At 51.1% G+C, this 24212-nt stretch overlaps 5 protein-coding genes across 5 annotated transcripts; 3 read left to right on the top strand and 2 right to left on the bottom strand.

The window, feature by feature from the left end:
• Window positions 1-5425: 5425 nt before the first annotated feature.
• M436DRAFT_42062 (aldehyde dehydrogenase) lies at window positions 5426-7382 on the top strand (the record flags this gene model as incomplete). Its single annotated transcript, XM_013574182.1, has 7 exons — window positions 5426-5449; window positions 5512-5599; window positions 5655-5910; window positions 5972-6101; window positions 6274-6628; window positions 6678-7184; window positions 7246-7382. The coding sequence occupies 7 exons, from the start codon at window positions 5426-5428 to the stop codon at window positions 7380-7382; spliced, it is 1497 nt and encodes a 498-aa protein (XP_013429636.1).
• A 444-nt stretch (window positions 7383-7826) lies between these two features.
• On the bottom strand, window positions 7827-8843 carry M436DRAFT_41391 (uncharacterized protein; the record flags this gene model as incomplete). Its single annotated transcript, XM_013574062.1, has 1 exon — window positions 7827-8843. One exon carries the CDS (start codon window positions 8841-8843, stop codon window positions 7827-7829), a length of 1017 nt encoding a protein of 338 aa, XP_013429516.1.
• A 407-nt stretch (window positions 8844-9250) lies between these two features.
• Window positions 9251-12670, top strand: M436DRAFT_79739 (Rad4-domain-containing protein; the record flags this gene model as incomplete). Its single annotated transcript, XM_013574391.1, has 1 exon — window positions 9251-12670. The coding sequence occupies one exon, from the start codon at window positions 9251-9253 to the stop codon at window positions 12668-12670; it is 3420 nt and encodes a 1139-aa protein (XP_013429845.1).
• Window positions 12671-13868: 1198 nt separating this feature from the next.
• M436DRAFT_40946 (MYG1 protein-like protein) lies at window positions 13869-15002 on the bottom strand (the record flags this gene model as incomplete). Its single annotated transcript, XM_013573982.1, has 2 exons — window positions 13869-14378; window positions 14469-15002. The coding sequence occupies 2 exons, from the start codon at window positions 15000-15002 to the stop codon at window positions 13869-13871; spliced, it is 1044 nt and encodes a 347-aa protein (XP_013429436.1).
• A 4384-nt stretch (window positions 15003-19386) lies between these two features.
• Window positions 19387-22751, top strand: M436DRAFT_41052 (uncharacterized protein; the record flags this gene model as incomplete). The annotated part of the gene is made up of 3 exons (XM_013574002.1): window positions 19387-20269; window positions 20323-20718; window positions 20773-22751. The coding sequence occupies 3 exons, from the start codon at window positions 19387-19389 to the stop codon at window positions 22749-22751; spliced, it is 3258 nt and encodes a 1085-aa protein (XP_013429456.1).
• Between the last annotated feature and the right edge of the window lie 1461 nt (window positions 22752-24212).

Genomic DNA, 24212 nt, shown 5'->3' with positions numbered 1-24212 from the left:
GCATGTTCCGTGACATAATGATGCCGCTGCCACCCCAACCTCGCCATCACAGACACCATCTTGATTCGCTGCCCGCCGGCCGTGGCTGGCTTTCGTGCATGCAACTCCCAGTAAAACAAAGTTGCTCTCCCCTGCTCGCCGACCATCATGACGTCCCCACCAAAAAAGCAGTTCGTCGACGGTTGTTCCCCCAATCTGTCTGTCGACTCCTCGTTCAGGGTAAATAATACCACTCTCGCTCATTCGCCCGTTTATTGAACGGCCATCGAATCGTTGAAACTCCATATTGCCTATCTGTCTATCTGACCCTCCAAAGGAGGTAATTGTTCGGCTTGCCTCATGCTGGCCACGTTCCTGTCACGCACGCATCCAAAGCATCTTGCACTGTCTGCTATCCAGCCACCGCTCTCCGACAGCAATCGCGAGTCGCACTTGGTAAGCTAGAACATCTTCCATACATCAGTATCGTGTTCGAGGTGTCGGGGCCCTATCACCGGCTGCTCCCGCAGGCGGAAATTAGCTTTCGCAACCAAACCCGGACTGGACGAAGGGCTGTCATGGCAACCGGCTCGTCCTGCAAGTGCCCGCAAAGTCCTCTTCTCTCTCCAGCCTCTGCGTGGGCCGACGAGACTGGGCTCCCCAACATATTTCTGGCGCTAGCACTTGTTTGAAACAGATCTCTCGACAGCGGACAGCTTCAAACTCTCTCATCCATGCCATGCCAGCCATGCGCTGGGAGCTGACGTTCCAGCCGAGTCTGATGTTCTTCCAAGACCGCCCAAAATTCACAACATTCTACGTTCGCCTCATTCTGCGTTGACCGTTGCTAGACACTTCCGACGGTCCTTCCGATACGTCCAAGACAGTTTATTCCCCAACTCAGTTCGCTCTATCCAGCGCCGTCCGTCTATGCCCGGCCAAAGCCTTGTTTGTAACTGTAGCATAGGTACTCTTGGCCGCGGATATACTCCGTTCGTGTCTTGACAGACTAGCAAAAAATGTCGCACATGGGCGTATCCATCTTCCTGCCACCTCTGTCGGCTTTCGGCATGGTCGAGGAACGACACAGATGCCGGCTTTCGTGCCAAGTTCGCCTGCAAGTCGGTCGGGATGGGTCCTTCTCCCACCAAAGCCTCGTTCGGGTTCTCTCTGAGCTTGCTCAACGGGCCGAATGCACTCGGCAGCCAATCACGTACGTAGGGTAGGAAATCTCGACCTCACCTCCTCCAGAACCTCATCGAAGCTTGATGTTGCTACTGCTGTCGAGTCAGACGTTACAACCTCTATTCTCCCAATGGCTTGACCTGTGACACCGTATCATCGGACAGCTCACCGTCTCGTAGAACCACCAAAGACACGATCGTTCGATAGAGAGTCAATTGAAGCAGCAGAGTCGCAATTTCAAACGTCTGCACAGACTATTCGCATGGCACCTACGTATCACCAACGTCCAGCTTAGTCCTATTGCAATACGTGACGGGTATCCAAAACAATCAGATGGATATGGAACTCTCTACTCCACGCCCGTTTGTTAGGAGAGATGATGATAAGATATGGCCTCCAGTATCACGATGGTATAGCCCGACGTTTGCAGACTCATGACCTTTGCCCCTGGATGCTTCTCCTGTAAGAGGTCTGGATTGACAGGCGAACACTCCTCTGGGGTTTCTAGGTGGAGCTTTCGTTAAATGATTCGTCTAGCGAGAAGACGATCATCGAAGGCCTGAATCGCATCGCAACGGACTCGAGTTGCTCAGTAGTTTCGTGTTTGTTTACCGCATCTCTGGGATGCTCATTACCATGACGTCTTCCTGAACCGTGTCCTCCTGAATCGTTCTCGTTCTCTCCATGCTCTTGTCTCTGGGGTCGATGACCAGGACTCGCTCACCGTCTTTGGTTGAAATAAGATTAACACTCGCCAAGGGGAGACGCCTACTCCGTACGGTGCACTATTTCCTCATGGACACGCGAGACAGAGCAACCAGGACAACTGTGTTTGTTGTTTACTCATGAGCTTCAAAACACAACAATGTGAGCACGTTTTCATCCCCATGGGTATGGAAGTTTGATGTGCAGGTGAACCTCCTTCTAACCTTCCAGAACCACTTCAGGCAGGACACCTATAAAGAGACCTTCGTCACTCTCAAAGTGTCACAACCACATAGCCCTCCGCTTCCTTGATACATATCTTGCATCAAATTATACTCTGTACCCCGCGCCCCATGGTGATCTCTTGACGCATTGTCAAGTTCATTATGGTTATGCTTATGCTCAAACGTGCACCTGTCACGAACCACGGCACTTTCAATCTACTGATGCACTGGGGGCATGCAATCCACCTCCGCATGCCGAATGCCGCAATCACAATCTCTTCTCCATGTCGACCATTCTCTCCGCAGAGTTCACTCATAATCCCACCCAGACGGTGCCAATTGCACCATCTTGACTTGATACTATGTGTTGCACTCATGACCCTGACGAGCACTACGAGATTGACTCTGGTACCTGACCAACCTTGTGCTCCACCGTTGTTTCCGACCTGCCACTGCCATATATATCACACATGCATGACACTACTAAGCGCTTTCGTGTTTAGTATATGACTATTGATTGATGACTTGCTGTACCTGCATAAGACGCTCAACACTCATCTATCGCTCTTCCCGCTGGCGCTTCTAGCCACGCAAAGATCGCACGCAAGCAATGTCGACACGAAGCGAAGAGCTGGCTGAAACTGCGTCATACTGGAGTCTTAAAGCAGAACACTATCAATCTGTCGAAGAAAAGGGCCGGCTATAAATCTGGAGGGCTGGAGTCTTCCCCGTCTTCAAATCGATAGTGCGTTCGCACCAAGTCTGGTCATCAAATCGGCGAATTTGTCCGTTCTTGTCCGAATGCAAGCAATCGATCAGAAAAGATGCGATGTGTCTCTTTGGATTGTTTTCTGAGCCCTCTCCTTCCGCCAATGTGATCGACGGGTTGCGCATCGCAATCGCCAGCCACCAAATTGGAATCAACAGAACAACCCAAACTTCTGCTTTCGCTTGGCTTCCATCGCTCACCCACTTTTATATTCACTTTAACGAAAACTTGACTATTCTTGCAACAGAAAACAGACTATTGGAACTGATCAGCCGCGTTCAAGCGATGGATCCGCCGGTCCAACACCGGAGGACGAATGGGCGTGTGTTTCTTTGAGTTGTGTCTGTTTTTTGTGCTTTTGTGGTGAGACAGACACGCGACAAAATTCAGAGGGGTACAACAACCGATGAGTCCGAACCTTCGGCCATACCGTGGACATGAGACAAAAACACACTGACTTGACACCGTCGATGATTACAATTGCTCATACCGAAGCATCCTTTCGGGCCTCTTCTTCCTTTCACCTTTCGCCCTTTCAAACCTCGAAATTCGGCCGGCTGCCCTCCACGTCTCGCTTTATTTCGTGCTGCCGAAACTCACCGAGAAATCACCCGGCTTATCAGGCTTCAGATATCCGGTGAGCGACTCGTAACTCCATTCCTGGAAATGCTGTCCAGTCTGAACGTTGTTTCCATATCCTGTTGAGATTGACATGCGTATTCCGAGTGTTCATTTGCTTGTGGTCGCTGTTGTTATGTTTACCATGATTGCGGCATCAACGTCTGCTGACGACAGCCGCTGAAATTGCTGCTAAAGATGTAAGTGCCTTGTTTGGTGGACTCAAATGTTCAAACATTCGATCCTAGTGTTTCCCGTTCCCCATCAACTTCGAACATTCATCTTGAAGATATCCAGATGTCTAGCTGCGATAATGCACAACATGTTCGGCCTTATCATCAACTTGGAGTGGTTCAGCTGTGGCAGGAACTCAAGAACAGAGTCTCACTATCTATTTACTTCCAGAAAGGCAATGAGCATCTGCTCGAAGGATGCAGTCTTTGCATTGCTCAGCTGCATGCCTCTGATTACAGACCTGATAACCATCAGCTCTGAAAAATTTACGAAACTTGGTGTGGCTTATCGTGGACTTTCCAACTTCATACACCAGAAACTCCAGAATGTTCCTGTATTCTGATGGTCCAACAATCAAGGAATAACCGAGGACATCCTCTCTCCATCTCTGCACGTCTCGAGACTTACACTGGATGGACTGTATATTGGTAATCAAGTTCCCTGATATTGCATACTGCACCACGAACCGGTCATTCCAAGGGTCCGAATGTGCTGTACTAGAGCTCTACCGAATGCTCTTCGAGACATTGCTGCATGAAAGAGGAAAAGCTATACGGAAGCTAGGTATTGCAAGAGTTGAAGAAGGAGGTCTTGGCTGCAGACGACCTCTCCGATTATGCACCGATTCCTCGAAGAGTCATACCGTGTGGAGGACATGACTTCGCCAGACGCTGCAACTGGTAAAATTATTGTAGGATGAGCTTCTTTCTCGCCACCCCAGCGTCTTACCTTTGACAAATCTATCGCGGTTCAAGACATTGACACGACTCTTACCTCTTCACCATTTGAGGGAGTTGAGGATGTCGACAGAGTCAATCTTGGAACAGCACAAGAAACTTTATATCTCTGCCATAGAACTTGTGATGACAAGCGACCAAGCAACGAAAGGTCCAGACCAGGTCAGCTAACGACATTGACAAGGTGGTCTCTGGACGTCCAGCACTGCTCTACCAAGACACTTTTGGTGCTTCAAGCACACGCGACGACTCCCACAACAACACAAAGCAAATCTCGCAAACCGATGACCTCTACAACATTAGAATCGATGATTGTTACTGAAGTGAGAAAAGGCGATACTTATAAAATTCAGCAGAACCAATGCTTTCTATTCTACGGCGTACCAAGATCGACATTATTTGTTGTCAAAGAACAACAAGATACGTACCTTTTTACACCTACTTTGACATTACAGTCACACTCATGTTTACCAAAACTCGCAACTGACACACGTAGACATGCTTCAGAAACCAAGCATCCGGGTGGAAGGACGGCTCATATGGAAACATGCATCTTACCCTTCGATGATGCCGATCATCCACACACACACCAACAGCACTTTATTTTCTCACCGTTTTGCGATGATCCTGCGATGTTATCTGAGGATGCAGCTCATTGTCAGCCACGTACGACAGAGGCGTCTGCATAGAAGGAAAGTGATGTGTTTTTTGACAGCTCGAAGCTCCCCTGGCGGCGGCACCCCTCCAAGGCTGAACCCCGCATGGTGCTCATCCGCGGTAACAACGACCCCTCACAAATGCCATCAATGTCATTGAGCAATATACGCATTATTCAATTTCATCTATTTTTGTTTTCTTGCTTTCTTCTGCAAAATCCCCTCGTCTCTCTTATCGTGAGGTTTTGGTCTTATCTGACAGAAAAAAAAAGCAATTGTTGTTGCAGGAACTGAGCTAGAAAGCTTGATATAGCAGCCATGGCGTCGGAGCTACCTTTCGAGGTACGATTGCAGGCAGACCTCCCGATTGCTGACGTACATATAGCTAATCGACTGTCAACCAGTTAAACAACAAGGACATATGGCGTGATAATTCTCTCGTCAATGGCGAGTGGCAGGAAGCCCAGTCCAAAAAGCGCTTTGATGTTGTCGGTATGTTTGTCCATTGCTTTGAGTGATGCTATCAATGGCTAACATTCGAGTACAGATCCTGGCACTGGCAAGACTTGGGCTACTGCCCCTGACAATGGACCTGATGATGTAGACAAGACTGTCCAGGCAGCTCACACAGCTTTCGAATCTTATCGCAAGGTTAACCCAAGGACCAGAGCTCAATGGCTGTTGAAATGGGATGCACTTATTCGAGAGCACAGAGATGATATCGCCAAGATCGTGACTTACGAGACTGGCAAACCGATCGCTGAGAGTCAGGGAGAACTTGACTACGCTCTGGGCTTCACCTGGTGAGTCCGCTGATAGCATGCCGGAATCATATGTGTCTGTCGGTAGCTGACTCTACACAAGGTGGTTTGCAGGAGAAGCCGAGAGAATTCAAGGCACAGTTTCTACACCCGCAGCACCTGGGCGCCGTGTCTTCACCATCAAACAACCCATTGGTGTTGCTGTAGCACTTACGCCATGGAACTTCCCTATCGTGAGTCTGAACGTATTGGGCGAGCTAGTCTTGCAAATTCGATTGAGCACGATGAGATGGCGGACAGAGGGCCATCTTGTCGATGTCATGGTCGATCTGTGAGCTGGCTCGTTGCATGAGTATCACACCCGTGCTCCCACAGAACTCTGCTGACTGTACTCCTCGCTCTCAGGCAATGATCCTCCGTAAGGCGGGAGCAGCCCTGGCCGCAGGCTGTACCATGATCGTCAAGCCATCTCCTGAGACCCCGTTCTCTGTCTTGACATTGGGATACCTCGCTCTGCAAGCAGGCTTCCCACCCGGTGTATTCAACGTCTTGACGACCAGTCTCGACAACACGCCTTCGCTGTCTGAAGCCTTGTGCCGACATGAGCTCGTCAAGAAAGTCACCTTTACAGGCAGCACCCGCGTAGGCAAACTCGTAGCCAAGATCTGCAGCGATGGATTGAAGAAAGTTACACTTGAGCTAGGAGGCCTCTGCCCGTTTTTAGTCTTCGAAGACGCAGATCTAGAGCACGCGGCTAACGGTATACTTCCTCCAATCCCCAAAGAGTATCGTTCACTAAGCAAATCTAGCACTGATGGCCTTGAAGTGGCGCCACGCAGGCCAAGCCTGCATAACCGCCAATCGCGTCTACATCCAGAAATCCATCTATGCAAAATTCAGCGACATCCTCATCTCAAAAACCAAATCCCTCACCATGGGCCACGGCAGCTCCCCCTCCACAACCCTAGGTCCCGTAACCACTCCTCGCGGCCTCGACAAGGCCGAGTCCCAAGTCAACGACGCTCTATCTCATGGTGGAAAATTGTTGCTGGGAAGTGGGGCCCGCGCAAAAGACACCGAGGGCTTCTTTTTCGAGCCAGCGATTATTGGAAACGCGAATGGGAAAATGTTGATTGCGAGTGAAGAGACTTTTGCACCTGTGCTTGCGTTGTTTGCGTTTGAGACTGAGGAGGAGGTGGTGAAAGCCGCCAATGATACCAGTATGGGGTTGGCTAGTTATTTCTTCACCAAGGATGTGGATAGGACGTGGAGGTTGTTTGAGAATTTGGAGGCGGGTATGATTGGTATCAACACTGGTAAGTTCTCTTGGGTTTGCGCTGGGAAGAGCTTTTGGTGAGCTGACTTTGATGCTTGTAGGTAATTCTTCTGCTGCCGAGTCGCCATTTGGAGGCATCAAAGAGAGTGGCTATGGAAAGGAGTCTGGCAAGGATGTGGCCGTCAACGAGTACTTGGTCACCAAGACGGGCACCTTTACTCTAGATGGGCAGTACTAATGAAGCTAGAGAAGGCCCGGGTCACGACTCTTGAGCCTCATGAATATCAGGTAGTATGCGATCGATTTATTGTAATGCGTAACTGTTTGTTGATGCAGTCTCTCGTAACATCAGATTGAGCAGGAGCAATGTGGAATGTGCAAGCGTGCTAGACTTTTGAGATGATAATCTTGAAATGGGTGCATGAGAGCCGTGTTGTTCCGACCGCTCGTGGAATGCAAAACATTGATGCAAAAGGCATCATTGTGTATCTACAGGTATGTGTTGACCGGTTCTTTCGGCAGGGAAGGAATCATGTGCCGGAGCCGAATCCCCAAGATGTTCACCGGTTGGTCTACTGTACCGGTAGCCGAAACAGATTTCAATGTCTCCTGGAAGCCGAGAAGAAACGACCTCGCATCTGGCTTCAAGACGGTTGTCTGATGCCGAGATGTATATCCCTCATCATTGAGAAGACTTCGGTTCTGACAAGGACCACTCGTCATCGCCAACGTTCCTCTTCCAGCCTCGTAGTGATGTGTCTCTGGCTGTGTGCTTTGCCGCTTCCCGGTCAGCTAGCAGTTTGCTGCGCTTGACGTCCGCGTAGGACTTTACGTCTAGCGCAGCAATGAGAGCAGGCTGCGCCAGTAAGGCAGCGGTCCGCAGCGCCAGAGCCCACATTGAGCGCCTGGAGACGGCAGAAGCTCCTCTCGGATCACCTTGCTTCCTTCCCTGGAGCGAGCCGTTGATGAGCGTCTCTTGCTTAGGACCGTATGTCAGGGAAGAGATGTTTGATGGTACGATTGAGGTAGTGGATGGATCTGCAATTCGGCGGCTGAATGCAAACTCGCGGGTCGTTGGGCGAATGGTGAAAGGACGAAAAGCAAATCGACCAGAGGATATATGTTGCAATGCTGACAGACGTCCATTGAGACCGAAAGCTCTATCGCAGGCTTCGGGGACCACTTGGCTCCGAGGCATGACAAGAGTGTGGATATATGCGTTTTCTGGATGTATCAACAAGGAGCTGACGGCGGACAGCACAGATGTGTATTGCTTGAGGGCGAGTTTGTCGGAGCATGACTTTGACCAGGTGGGAGGAGCATCTGGACGAGCAGGTTTGCGACGCACTACACCCAAGGTTCCGAAGTAGCCTCTTCCGAACAAGTCGTCGGGCTCGGCTACAGATGTGCTTGTCCAAGGAGATTGATCGTCCTGTTGAGCCATGGTGAGTTCCATGCTGGCATCACCGCAAGGAGCCTCGCTACAATACATGTGGATTGTGGTCTGTGGATTGATTGTGAAGGAGTGATGTGCAGAGGATGATTGGAGGAGATTGTCAGCAGAAGGGTCAGCACATAGCAAAGCAGACTGATCTAGAAGGAAGCGATTGAAGGCCCGCAGAGCCAGAATCTCAGCATGACTGTCGTGCACGACATTGCCGCCTAGAGCTTGTATCTTGTCACGAGGCAGGCATTTCATGCCAGTAGCTAGAGCAGCGCATGTCAAAGTGCCCTGACTGTTTTCGAGAACAATGCCTGCTAGTGGGACCCATTCTCTACGACCCGGCTTGAGGCCTGAAGAGGGCAGTCTGGGTTTCCGATGTGCAGGCAGAGCGTCAAAGGCAGTGAGAACACAGTCTGCTATGGCGTCTGCATGGGCGAAATCATGCCCAGCCATGTCAATAATGTCGTCAAGGTGAAGGAATGATTGTTTCTTCTTCTGCTCAAATTTCGAGATCGCGTCTGTCGTGTTGCGAACGTGTCGGGTGACGTCAATGAGCTGCAGGTCCCAGCACCAAAGTGGAAACATTATTGTTCTGTCTCTGCACCTTCTCTCTATCCCAGACCTCTCGCCACTGTTCCTGTCACACACAATTGATGCGATAGATGCCTCCGTTCGTTCCGCGCAAAAGGCGCTCACCATCGCCCGAAGCTCCACCCGCCAAACGAAGAGAGACTGCTCGTGGCAAGAAAGCTGCAGTCGACCAGAAACCCACAAACCCTACAAAGCCCAAGAGCAGCGTCTTTGATGCAATCGATACTCTGACCACCAAGGCCACCGCTGAAGAGGCTAAGAACTTCTTTGCAAGCGTTGGCAAAGGCGACAGCGACGACGAAGATGACGACGATGCTACCTCCTCTGAAGACGACGACCATGACTTTGAAGATGTGCCAATGAAGGAAGCACCGAAAGAGCAGGATGATGGCGAAGACATGGACTGGGAGGATGCTATTCCGGCGGCCGAGACCAAAGTCGCCGACGACGACGACGACAGTGCTATCCAAGACATCAACATATCCATCAACGAAGACGGCAGTGTCGCCGCTGTCGCTGCTGCTGAGCAACAAGCAAAGGCTAAGAAAGGCCCATCAAAACGAGAGCGCCAGGCTCGTATCCGAGCACATTGCATCCACGTCCAGACTCTACTCTTCCACAACGCCGTCCGCAACGCATGGCTCAATGACAATGAATTGCACAAGATTCTTCTAGACAGCTTGAGTCAAGGCGTCAAAGACGAGATCGATCGCTGGAAAATCAACATGGGCATGAAGCAGCCACCGCCAAAGAAGAAGCAAAAGGGAAAGAGCAAGGGAAATAGCAAAGCCCGAGATTGGGGACAAGACGCGGACAGACTCGAGCCCGGCGTGCCCAATCTCAGTGCTGGAGACCCGCTGCTCAGGCTACTCAAAGTCTTGACTGCATACTGGAGAAAACGCTTCCATATCACTGCTCCTGGCATACGCAAGCAAGGTCATCTGCCTCAGCGACTCATCACCTACGAGATCAAGGCCTGGGCTAAGAACAAATCCAACTTCGAACGTCACGGTGAACGCATCGAGAACATCCAAGAGTTTCGCAAGTGTGCCAAAGAATGTCGAGGCTCGCGAGATGTTGGTGCTCAGCTGTTTACCGCATTGATCAGAGCGATTGGCATCGAGTCTAGAATGATTGCCAGTCTGCAACCTGCGGGCTTTGGTTGGACCAAATTCGATGAAGGTGAGATCAAGAAGCAGCCTCAAACTACGTCGACGAATCCTGTCGAGATCTCTGATGACGAAAGTCTCGTCGAATCTCCAAAGCCCAAATCAAAATCGAAAGCCAAGAAGCCGGCTCGCAAATCGACTCGAAAGTCCAAAAGTGCTGCGGTCGAAGAAGAGTCTAGTGAGCTCTCGAGTGTGCCATCAGACGCCGACGATGATGACGCTTCAGTAATCGACATCACTCCTGCACCTCCACCAAAGAACAGCAAGAAGTACGATCGTGATCTGGCATATCCTCATTACTGGACAGAGGTACTTTCTCCTGTATCAAACACTTGGATCCCTGTCGACTCCATTGTACTATCTACTGTCGCAAGTACCCAAGAGTTGCTATCTACATTCGAGCCTCGAGGCAAGCGTGCCGATCAGGTCAGACAGGTCATCTGCTATGTCATCGCTCACAATCAGGACGCCACTTGCAAAGATGTCACCGTTCGCTACTTGAAGAAGCATCAATTACCTGGTCGTACGAAAGGCTTCCGTATGCCGGTCGAGAAGATTCCTGTTCTCAACAAGCGTGGTAAGGTGATCAAGACCGAGGACTACGATTTCTTCAAACGTATCATGTCACCTTTTGTTCGCCCTCAAAACAAGCGCACTGCAGCAGACGACGTCGAAGAATCTACCGATCTCAAGCCTTTCAAGCCAGCAACCGAAAAGGCCAAAGTTGCCACCGAATCATTGCAATGGTACAAACAAAGCGCTGAATTTGTGCTTGAACGTCATCTTCGTCGTGAAGAAGCCATTCTTCCCGAAGCAAAACAAGTCAGGACATTCACATCTGGCAAGGGCGACAAGGAGAAGTCAGAGCCTGTCTACAGACGAGCTGATGTCGTTAACTGCAAGACTGTCGAATCATGGCACAAAGAAGGCCGACAGATTAAGGTTGGCGAACAGCCTCTGAAAATGGTCCCTGTACGAGCCGTCACCCTCATGCGCAAGCGTGAGATGGAAGAAGCTGAACGCGAGACCGGTGAGAAGCTCAAGCAAGGTCTGTACGGTATCGATCAGACCGAATGGATCATCCCTCCTCCCATTGAGAACGGCGTCATCCCCAAGAACGCATACAACAACATTGACGTGTATGTGCCATCGATGGTACCCAAGGGTGCGGTGCACATTCCTCTTCGCAGTACTGCCAGGATCTGCAGAAAGCTCAATATTGACTATGCCGAAGCATGCACAGGCTTTGAGTTTGGCAAACAGCGTGCTGTTCCCGTCATCACTGGTGTGGTTGTTGCCGCCGAGAATGAAGATGCTGTCATCGATGCTTGGGAGATTGAGGAAGCTGAACGCAAACGCAAAGAAGACGTCAAGAGACAGGCTACTAACCTGCATCTATGGCGCAAATTCCTCATGGGTTTGCGCATCGTCGAACGCATCAGATCAGATTATGCTGGTCGTCCTAACGAAGTCGAGGAGGTCAATCCGTTTGTCAACCGCGATAAGCAGAAGAAGAAAAAGGCACCTCGAGACGAGATGACCGAGGGTGGTGGCTTCGTAGTCGACGAAGACGAGGAAGACAACAAACCCGCCGAGACAAAAGACGAAGACACAGAACTCAGTCTCGGTGGCGGTTTCATGCCTGAAGACGAAGATGAAGACAACACCAAAACAGAAGACGCCGATGTCGAATTGGGCGGTGGCTTCCTACTCGACGACGACGAAGATGCCGAAGACGAGAAGAAGCCAGTTACTAGCTCACACTTTGCACCCATGTCCCTGGCATCTGCTGCGCACCGCCAAGCCCTGTCTTCCGATGCTGAACCAGTCAAAGAGGAGGAAGACAGCGAAGAAGAACTCGAAGACGACGAACCGCCACCTCAACGCCGCAATTCTCGTGCTTCTGCCAAACCAAAAGCAAAGCCCAAAGCTGCTGCAAAGGCAAAAGCAAAACCAGCTCAGAAAGCTCCCCCCAAACGTCCAGCAAGAAAGAGCAAAGTAACCGTCGCCTCATCTGAAGAAGACGAAGCCTCAGTCTCGGCCGAAGATGCAGAGTCCTCCCTCTCGGATCTCACAGATGCATCAGAAGACGATGCACCTCCAGCCAAGATCAAGGGACGCTACTCTTCACCCCGTGTCGTCATTTCTCCTCGCAAGAAAAACGGTATCAAGAAAGAAATCAAGAGTCCTTACTTTTCGCATACTGAAGATGATGGTGATGGTGAAGAGATGGAAGAGCAAGAAGAGGAAGAGGAAGAGGAGAGTGAGGAGGAAGTTGTCAAGCCCAGGGCTACTACTAGACGTACTAGAGGTAGAGGATGATGATGTTCAAGAAGCATGAGAAGGAGAAGGATCAGGGATGCTGGAAGGTGTGGTTCATTGCTAGGACGTCGGAAGGTATATTGATTGCTCGGAGGTCAGGGGATACGAGGGTTTACTGGTTCGAGTGCATGAGGTTTACGATAATTGAGATACCCCATAGTGTAGTATGATTACTTCCTTTTTTTCGTATGAGAACGAGATTCGATTTCGTTGCTTCTTTTTTCGCCGTTTTCAAGTGCCACTCACTGCCTCCATATCAATTGACCTATCCACCATGACCTAGCTGAGCTATCGGAGAACGGGGAGAGCGTACGAGGGAAGCAATATGAATTTCTCAATGCGCCCTTCACCGGAGCTACGGTCCCTGCAACCATAGTCAAGAGCCAGCCAGCGAGGAACCTACAGAACAACGCATAAACGCACACATGACATGACGTCCATCAATCGATATACTGACTCCACAGCCATCTAAAGATCACAAAGCAGAGGCAAGGGGCTGTTTGACACAAAGCACAGATTCTCCTTGATATCTCATGTCAAGTTCTGTTACTCTATTCAAATCAAACTTTGACCCTACAAAGACGACAAGCAACAGCTGACGGTAAACTGAGGCTTTTGTTCAAGTGTTTCCATTCTCGTCTTGCGACAAGAACTGGAGTTCCGATTAGAGAGCCCCCGTGGGAAAACAAGAATATGCAAATAAAACGACATGATCCACAAGGAACGCTTGTCACCAGTTACTATAGCGCTACACTCTTGCTCAAGAGAGCGATCGTGCAATCCTCAAGCTTATGCACATGCCACCGGTGAACGAAGGGTGAGATATGCAAAGCTCGCAAAAGTCTTGTAGCACACAAAAGAAACTCGACTGGGAGCAAACGTACAACGGAAAGAGCGAGTGAGGAAACACCAGACAATCCACCTGGAGCATCAGAAGATAAAAAACTTTTGAAGACCCAAGAGCAGGATCGGATAGAGCGAGTGGAAAGGCATCAAAAGCAGAATGAAAAAAGATGTGACGATGTGCCACATGGATTGTACAGTATATACAATAAATCCCGAGTACCGGAATATGCAAAGAAAAAGAGGCTTTTACCCCTTTAGATATCTTCTGATATCATTTGACCAGAGCCAAAAATAAAACAAACGCCTTTTCCCGTGATGTTAATCGCTTTTTCGTCATTCAATCATCATTGCTTCAAGCATCAGCAGACTTCTTTGCCATGTCAAGAACACCCTCGAAAGTCTTGTTGCCACCGATGAAACCAGAAGCGTGGACAAAGACACAGCCGGGGACACCAGAGACCTTGCTGAGCTCCTCGTCTCTGACACCCTTCCAGGCATCGGGCATGTCCTTGCGGTTCTCGAAGCTGCCGGACTCGCGGCTGACGGAGCGAATGCGCCACTTGCTGTCGGGCTCGCCGTTCTCGGCGAACAGGACATAAAGAACAGAGCCCTCGGTGCCAGTCTCCTTCTCAAGAGCGTAGAGGTGGTCAGCCCAGGGGCAGCCCTCAGGACGGTGAGGAACAACCATGATGCGACCCTTGTCGTCGTACTTGAAGCGGTCGCCAAAGGCCTCCTTGACGACAGCGCGGGCAGGCAACCACGAGTGGAACTTGTCCATGAGCTCAGAGATGAATTGGTCACCACAGAACTGCGATGCCTTGAGGAAACGCTCGTCCTCCTCGGCTTGTGCTTCGGCGGGAGACTTTGTGGCGCCCTCGGAGGTCAGAGGGACGGAGATGCCGCCTTCGGTGCTGACGCCCTCTGTGCTGAGCGAGTGCTTGGCTACGGCGACAGGGGAGGGGTGCGAGTAGTTGAGGCGGTTGACAACGGAGGCAATGCTGAAGCCACGGTCGGAGAACTTCTTGTCGATGCCAGCCTTGCGCAGGGCGTTGGGGTCGTAGGCGGAAACACCGTTGTCGTTGGCATCGAAGGCCTCGATGAAGTCGTCGTAAAGCTTCTGGTAGAGTAGCTCGGCGTCGGCAGAGTCCTTGGCGAGACCGGTGCAAGTGCTGATGATGTCCTTGGCGTAGTGCATGTAGACGAGACCGGCAGACGAGAGCTTGGTGGAGTGGTTGGGGAAGGTGGTGGTGAACTCGCGCTGGTGGTGATCGTAGCGCTTGGTGGCATCATCGTAGACACCACCGACGTCGACCACGGTGTGGCAGGGAGCAAGCTGTTCGGGGTCGCGGGTGCGGACGAGAGTGCTGTTGGAGTAGGTGGGCAGCAGGCGCAACAGGTAGACGGCGAGGGCCTCGTCGGCGTGGAAGTGGCCGCTGTGGGTTCCGATAAGAGGGCCTGACATCTTGACTCGTTTCGCTGCTGACATGTATCGACGTGTGAATAGGGAGACTGATGTCTTGTGGATTGGAGAGATTCGGCTGAGGGATGGTAGAAGAATTGCTCGTTGCAGAAACATCAAAACATAATTAACTGCAGTCGCGAAGCTTTGCTGACCTTGCCTCCGCCGTCCACAGAGATGCGGATCTACCCGCTCCTCTTTCTGGCAATTGTTGATCGGTCATATCACAACCACTTCCTTCTCACTCTGCTGCGAGACAAGTCCCAGAACTGCAAAACCCATCGTTTCTGTTCATGCACTGTTTGAACATGTAGAACATGTAGAGCATGTCTGAGGGAACTCCCAATCCACGTGCCTTGTGTCTCGGCTGTATGCTTGATTTGACCCCTCATCTGATGCAAACTAGACGACCCTGCCCGTCTTTGTGGCTCGACACGCTCATCTTTTGACGACGTCGTAGATCTGATCCACCTGGTTAAGAATACGCGTCCCAATCTCTTCTGCCCAATCGACCTGGGAGCTGCTCTTCATTTCCTCTGTGTAGACCTGTAGCTGTGTAATTCTGTATCCTGGCTGCCTCGTCTTCCTTCGTGTGATCAAGCTTGCACTTTCGACTGCCGCGTCACTCGACCGTGTCTCTCGATGACCGATTCCAAATTCTCTGCAACCTGCTCATGTTGAGGGTGCTTAGGATCGCAGAACATGGCGCGGTAAGAACTACTCAAGCCAAAATTTACACTTTCGCTAGCACTGTCGATTATCTCTGCTTGTGGTATCTTTCTGCGAACATCTTATATCTGCGATTCAGAGCTTCCTGAGCATCTGCAACATCCTGCCTCCCTACCATTATATTTGCGAACTGTATTGTACACATTAGGCTATGATGTGCGTCGTGTCGTGTAGTTCGTGTTGGATCACAGACTCTCCCTTGCACATCCGACATCTCGAAGCGCTATCGTAGACGAGGGGAGGCTGGTAAGCCGGATCTGCTTTCCTTTTGATGCAGAACCTAGAAACATCTGGTCCCTGTATTCCAGCTGCGTCTGACGTCCTTGATTATGCATGCTGCTCTGCAATCAATATCTGCCGGTCCTGATATGCACACTGCTTGGCTCTCGAAGAGTGCGTGTGCATTGACCGAAATGGTGAATGGAATCAACCAAAAATCGATTTCTCAGTCTGGGCAAGGAGACCGAGCGGACGTCGTACACTGTCAACACTGGCAAACAGTGTCGAGAAGGAACGCCCGTTCAAAACCTTCTCCTGCATAAGTTTGGCCGACTGCAAACCGAAGCATATGGTGAGCCTCCTGAACACTTCAGTTCGACATGTAATTTTCTAGCGCTGCTGTCAACGCCATGTGGCTTTCGAGCCTGCTCAGCAACTTCAGCTCGCATCTCAGCCAGCCGTCGTGCCCAGGCATACGCACAGCGCGCGCCGGAATTCAAAAACCACTGATACGGACGCACACCGGGCCGGTCACCAAAAACCTCCGGATATGTATCCGTCTCGGGGTTTCCGCTTTGCTCCGTGTGCCCGTTGAACCTGCTCAACAACAATGTTCAACCTGGATATCCAATGCCAAGAGTAGTATGGAAACCAGATGAACAATTGATGCAACACGCCTGTCGGTCAAAGGGTGGCTGGAAGCTCTTACCTAGTGAAGCCACCCAACCACCTCAGAGTATGTTGTCTCGAGAAACGAGTGCGATTTTTCCCTTTGTTAGTGTGATCAATGCTTGACCAACGACCGTGTATCTCGAACAGGTATCGGTTACAGATCCGCCTTGAACGTCAAGGCCAATCCAGCGCAAGAATAAGAGGAAGCGCTGAAAGTTGAGCACCCGCCGTTCAGAGCGCAACTGAGCATCTCACCCCGATTTCCGCTCCAATGCTCATGGAATGACACTGCCCATGCTCAAAGCCCAAACAGTGCGGCGGCAACTCCTGAGCCTTGAGTTTAGCTGGACGACGTACCATCGCGTCTAAACCAAGTAGGTACATTTTTAGGGCAAGTATATTCGATTTCCGAGTCCCTCCGACTTACAGTTGATAGTAGCAAGACCAAGGAAGCGACAAGCCAATTGGATGCCACGTTTACTGGCATAAGACTGATATTAGCAAATAGATGTAACGTTGCAGTATTGAACTGCATAGGATTTGAGTATGATGATACATGGGACTCTCACCATGTCTCGTGTTTTGTACGCGCAGCGAACGAATGTCACTTGATCTTGGTACCAAGCAGGTAGTCAGTTTCATAGCGCTCAGACCGAGAGGATGGCCGTGATGTTGCTCCTTCAAAGTTCACGTGCGGCAACTGCCCGGCTAAAACGCGAGTCGGAAAGAGAGATCTCTCGGGATGTCAAGTCGGCAGCGCGCTCACCCCGTACTGCGACCCCGTGACGGTAAGCTTGGGCACCAAGCGCCGGCCATACAGCGGAGAGATATTGGCATGTCGTGCACTGAGGAAGGATTCGGTTTCCCTGCTGTGTGGTTTAGCGATTTACTTGGCTCTCGTCGCCGTGTAGGGAAGTCTTAGGAGAAACGGCTTACTAGAGTAGGGAAAGCTCTCGGGAATATCTCGAAGCACGGTTATGGCGCACTTAAGAAGCAGGCTAACTGGTTATGCTTGTTCTGGCGCAAGGACGACGGCCGGCGGCGCGACACCGCCGATATTGATTATTTGTGCAAACCAGCGGGCCGTTCGCAAGTCAAGGAAGAGTATCAAGGGCTTGTTGCAGCGCCGATCGAGACTGGAGCCAGCTGCATATCCTTACATGTATATTGATTGGTCTTCGATCTTTTCATCCTCCTGATGGCGTAGGCATGAATTCGAAAATGTCTGGTCAGGCATATCGACATGGCAGGGACCATCTTGTAGTCAAAGATTCATGGTTGTTGCTCGGCGCACCTGCCTATTGCTTAAGCACCAATGCAGGTCATTCGTTTAGGATTTGACCTGACCGTGAGAGTTGGCCTGATCTCTTGGTTTTGCTCAAGGTTCGATATAGCTACTCGGGGAAAAGATCTCACGAGCAGGTCAACAAGGACTCTTTGTACTCGCAAACAAAGATGCGGATACGGAGTACGACGGGGTTTGATAACGAACCCCGAACAAGCGACTTCTGCATTTTAGCATCGGGCCAGGCCGACTTGTAAGCGGAAGCAGTCGGATAGAGCAGTTACTCGAGCCGAACTGCTCTCGGACGTTATCGTAAGAAAATCGCGCGGTCGGTTTATCCGAAGCCAAGAGCGGCTGAGATTTATCTGTCTGCAAACGCAGCCGCGCAGCTTGATGGTAGAAGAGTCTCTCCCTGCTTCGTGGCGGACAGTGTGCACCTGCATACAAGACGGTTCGCTCGCAAGACAGAAAGAGAGTTGATAGACGGGATCTACCTCTGGTACAACGTGCTCGAGAAGGGACCAGAACTGAAAGCTGATGGCCGCGAAGAGTGGCAAGCCACCAAAGTCAAAGTCAAGAAATGCAACGGCTCGAGGACTGTTTAGGAAAGGTGCGGTAGAGCAAGAGAGGGCTTGCTCGCATGACGTGGTCAAAGAGAAGTGGTTATGGTGCGCTTCCGAAGCCGTGCTTCGAGGCGTTGAGACTCCCTCGAGCTCGTCATTCGATCAGTCAAAGATTCCCAGTTGCAGTGCGTGCAGCAATTCGCGAGTCTGTACTGTTTGTCATCACGGAGCAGCTTGCTGAAGGTCTTTTGTCCTTCTCCTTCATTCCCTCTAGAGCAGTTGGAAGTCAACAAGCGACCCGCTTTCTCTCTTGATACACACCCGAGACCGCTCGTGAGCTTGACATTTTTTTGATCCACCGTGGTCCACACGGATCTAATCCATCAGCCAGCCAGCCAGCCCGTGCACCGATTCCTCAAGCAATCAATCAGCATCATCGCCAACTGTAAGCAGCATCAGAGCATATATCGCGTCAGGGCGCGTTCTTACAGAGATAGAGATAAGTCGTCTTCTTTGGACACGCTCGACGGCTGCAGCAGGCTTCGGTACCTGTCTCAATTGCAAGCCTTTTCAGCTTTGCGACACGCGCTTGGCAGCGAACCATCGTCTGGCACTTTTGCACAAAACGGACTTTTCGGCGTTGACAGAAATTTCGGCCGGCCGCCGTTGGTTCCTCGACGCTCTGCTGCATTGGAGCAACGCATTGCCCTCGAGCTGCCCACCTCCTCTGCTCGTCTTCTGATTGCCTTGTCCTTTCCGCGCTTAGAGCTCGGCCTGGCTTTGTGTCTCGACAACTAGTCGCTCCTGCCTACTCTACACGCTTTTGTCTGGCAACTTCGCAACTGATCTGCTCCACATCCGCGTCTTGTGCCCGCCAAATGCTCTCGCCCTAAGGGCCCCAATTATTTCCCCTCCAACCCACGACATCATTGACACGCTCAACATGGAGAACCAATACCCCTCCACCACCTACATGCCTCAGCCCACCAACTTTGCGCCCTTCTCGAGCTACTCGTCTCATCACCAGCAGCAACAGCCTCAGCACCAACACCCGCAGCATCCTCAGCACCAGCAGCAGGCCCAGCAACAACAAGTTCAGCAGCAACAAGTTCAGCAGCAACAGCACCAACAGCAGCAGGGCCCGCCGCAGCAAGAGTCATCGCGCGACAATCACAGCCACAACCAGACGCTGCCCCCTCTGCACACCCAAGCCGCCAACTTCGGTCAGCTGCCCTCGTTGTACAACGCCTCTGGTAGCCATCCTCAGACCCCCACTTCGGTCCACACCCCCACCACTTCGTCCATGGGCGCAAACAGCCTGCACGCCTTTTCGCAGCAGCAGCAGCAGCAGCAGCAGCAGCAGCAACACCAATCGTCGCCGGCGACCACTGGTTCAATGCTTCCTCCCTCGTCCACTTATCTCCCTTACTCGACTTCGCAATCCACTCTGCCTCCTGCTTCCACTGCTACGAGCGCCGCCCAGACCCCGGCCCAGGCCCGCCTGCCAGACTTGCGCCCACTCCAGCCTCAGGCTTCATACAACTCTGTGTCGACGCTGCCTAGCTTCGGCGCATCCGGACTTGTAGGCGCTCAGCCATACATGCAGAACCATGAGTCGGAACCTACCCACGTAGTGGGGTCGCAGGGACGACGTGGCATCTTGCCTAGTGCCCCGGGTCGTGCAGCTGCTCCTACTCCCGGTACTGCTGCTGCTGCCACGAGCAAGTCAATGATTCCAGCAAAAGACGCAGACGGAAAATTCCCCTGCCCGCACTGCAACAAGACATATCTCCACGCCAAACACTTGAAGAGACATCTATTGCGCCGTAAGTCGTCGACCTTCTGATCATCAACAGACAAAAAAACTAACAATAGGCAGACACTGGAGACCGACCTTACATGTGCCATCTGTGCAAAGATACCTTCTCGCGTAGTGACATTCTCAAACGCCATTTCCAGAAGTGTTCAATCCGTCGTGGTAACCCTACAGGCGCCAACCATCTCGCTCACCAGCGCAGAAACACCAACGGGTCCAACCGCATGTCCATCAGCAGCACAGAACCAGTAGCTCTTGCCGGTCTCGCAGAAGCTGCGGGTGTGGGTGCTCCTTATGCTAACGGGTCCATCTTGAATGGCGTTACCAACAGTCCTACTGTCAACGGAGAAAGCTCTTCATACGCATCGAGCGTGGCATCCATGTCCAATCGTTCGTCTCGTGCTAACAGTCTGATCCACCCGGGTGCTATGACTAGTGATGCCAGAAGCAGCCTCGCAGGTACGTATACACGTGGTAGGCTCGACCGCGAACAACCCTTAATCACTTCTGCAGGCTATCCCAACGGCGTCCCATACAGCGGCATGCGTCCTCATTCAGCATCGAACCCCATGCCGCCAAGCTATAGCTTTCAGATGGCCAATGGCGGTCAGTTTTACCCTACGAATGTCAAGCCTGAAGAGCAGACACCAAGCGGCTACACCCACCAGCCCCCTCCGATTAGCGAAAACCGCCAACCCAACAGCGTCCCTGACTGGTCCATGTTTGCGCCTCAGCATGCTCACGATGGCTTCATGCCACAGTCTCATCCAAGCCAGCCGCAGATGCCCGTAAAGACTGAGAGCGGCATGGAAGGTCACAGCTACAACACGTCGAACGAGCACAGCAACGAGCAGCAGTTCTTTGGGGGTCTCTACTCTCATCCGTCGGGCTTCGGCGAAGATTCAGGTGCGCACCACCTGTCTGGTTTCCCAAACTGGAACATGGATCTCGTGCAGAGCGATCCGTTGCAGGCCAAGGCCAGTGCGTTGCTGACGTACGTCCTTTCAAACAGAACATCCTCAAGCAATGACGCTTGCGACGAGATGAGAAAGTGCTTGACTGTTGACAACATCAAGCACTTCATCGAGAAATTCACCAGCTTCCAGGGTCACTGGCCGATCATCCACATGCCCACTTTCGAAATCCTCAAAGCCAACGATGGCCTCGTACTAACCATTATCTGCATCGGCGCCGTCTACTCCGAAAAGCGTGATCTCTACCAAGTCCGGAGAATGATGGAGCTTGTCAAAGATGCTGTCAAGAATGGCTCAAGAGTCCACAACGTCATCACGGGTGTCATGCAAGAAGGCAACCAACCCTTAGGCTCACTTGAATCCGATATTGAGGAGCTCCAAGCTTTGTACATGCTCAAGGTATTGTTCTGTTGGCACGGCACACCAAGCCAGCGTGCAAATGCCAGGGAGAACTTCAACATCGTTGTTGAGATTGCCCGACGAATGGTCATCTCTCCTGCAGCGCCCGGGCAAGCCACTTATAGTGTCCTCCACCAGCCTGGTCCCATATCACAAGATGCACTTTCTACCTGGAGCTGGTCTTCCTGGATTGCGCAAGAGAAACGCAGCAGAGTCGCCTTCACTCTGTTCTTGCTCGATGCCGCTCTTGTCATGTACTTCAACAACGAGCCTAAGTTCGATCCACTCGAGTTCCGTCTGCCATTACCTTGCGACGACGCTGCTTGGGAGGCTAAGACTGAGCAAGAATGTCGTGATGCGCTAGGTCTGAATGGTCCATCGAAACTGGTCCATAACGCTTGTGGCAGTCAGCGACCCCGCCAACCTGACATGAGAAGTGCTATGCGAGGTCTGATGGAGCCCAACTACACGTTTTCGTCGCGATCCACGAACATTTACTCCAAGTTTATTCTCATCCATGCGCTTCTTGTTCAGATTTGCAAGTACCAGCGCTCAAGTTTCTTGCAGAACATCACAGGCCAATTTGGACATGGTGCGACAACAAGCGGCCCTGGTACACCACTTGGACACAACGACTGGATCGCTTCAGACGGCAATGGCAAAGCTGGCACTCCCAATGACATGCAACAAATTCAAAACGCGCAAATCCAGCCTGTTCTCAAATCCATCCAACTCGCCATGAGCAAGTGGAAGTCAATCTGGGACATGGACATCGCTATCCAATACCCACAAAACGGCATCGGTTACCGCCGCTTCGGTTTCTCTCGAGACGGAATCCACTTTTTCTACCTTGGTCAATCGTTGTTACGCTCAACGAAAGCTTCGGAGTGGACAGCACCGCCAGATCTTCGCTTTCTGCAGATCATGGGTCTGCTGAAAAAGATCAAAGGTTTCGTCTCCAATGAGAACACTCAGGGCGGTCTGGATACCGGTTCTGTCGGCGACATTGACGATACTTATGGAGTCGGGGACCTTACACTCGACATGAAACTGCTATTCAAGCCCATGGGAGAGGCAGATAGTCCTATAGCAGGCGTTCGCACGGATACGATACGATGAGCTCAACGACACATCTTTGGCACAAGCATATCTGGATTTTGAAAGCCAGTGATCCTGGAATATATTCTTCTATTTTTCTCGACGAAGTTTGTATGATGATACAACAGTCAAACAACCTTCCATCTCGGTGCAACAAACGCGATCGACGATTTTCTCAACTTCATGCACAAAAGTTCGGGAGCGGGACAGCAGCCTGTCTTTGCATCCTGGTTCACGCATTCCTTACGCATTTCTTTCTTATTTCACAAGGCGTCGGTGCATAGAAGAACGATGGAGTTCTAACAAAAACATAAACAAAATTAGACGGATGGGAACGGGGAAAGTCGAGCCCACTTGCTTTTGGCTGGCATCAAGTCTTCGTGAGTCTCTTATGAGAGTCTTGGTCCTTGCTCTTCTTCCCTTTTCCTTTGTTCACATTGCTTGGTTTGGCTTGCCATTTCACACCGCATTTTAAAGGAGTCGAGGCTATCCTCTTGCACGCAAAAACACGAATGGTACGATTGGGTGTCTCTCTTGTAGATTTTTTATATAAAAGGATGGTCTCACGACCGAAATCCCGATTCGAATACAAAATTTGTATTAAAACACTGAAATTCGCTTGCAGTGTGTGCCAGTCTTGTCTGCTTCTTCTCTCAGAGCAGTATAGAATATCATTGTGAGCTATACAAATGCACAGTCGTTTCCTGATCAGATGTGCAGCCAGAGAGGACTAGGAAGGGAGTGATCTCTGGTGAACCTTGCTTTGTTGTTTCTAACCCAACATTGAGGGGTATGCAAGTTATCAAGATGCACAGTTGCGTCTGACAATGGTTTGACACCCACGGAGAGCCGCCGAAACCAGATCTCTCAGCGAAAACAGTTCCCCCTTTTCGAGATACTGTGCATTACGATAGCTTGCATGTTTCAAACTGTCAGGAGGAACTGTATAGTCCCCTGCTTCATCTCTGATTGGTAGCCTACATTACATGTACTGCAAACGCACAGTTCCATATGAATTAGGAGTACACTCGGAGAACACCCACGCAATAGTGTACAATTAAGGGCTCTCTCTGGATCACCTCTGATCTCGAATACCACCCTGCATTCTTATAGCTATATATAACACTATGTTCACACATATGGAATAGAGCCCTTGTTGCTATGTGAGACTACTGGCTTTCCAAGTGACAGAACGACGGAAGAATCTGGAAGTGAATCTGGCACACTCTTTTGCGTTGCTGTAAATTGCGCTTGACTTTTTCACCTGGTGAGTAGCTGTCTCGCGCTATGTTGTCCTGGATCGAGTGACTCTGTGGACATTGATTTGTTTCTCCAGGACGCCGTGCATTCTTGCAAAACTAAGAAGCGGACATATGTGTGTGAGGAGTTTGTGTCTCACCTTTCCTCGTCTTGAGAGTCGTCGAGGATATGGGAAGGAAGCACTGGCTCGTAGGTACCTGCCGCGAGAATGATTCTGGGGGC

This window comes from Aureobasidium namibiae (assembly GCF_000721765.1).
Source record: "Aureobasidium namibiae CBS 147.97 unplaced genomic scaffold scaffold_4, whole genome shotgun sequence".
Lineage (NCBI taxonomy): Eukaryota > Fungi > Ascomycota > Dothideomycetes > Dothideales > Saccotheciaceae > Aureobasidium > Aureobasidium namibiae.
This window is presented reverse-complemented; position numbering and strand designations above follow the sequence as displayed.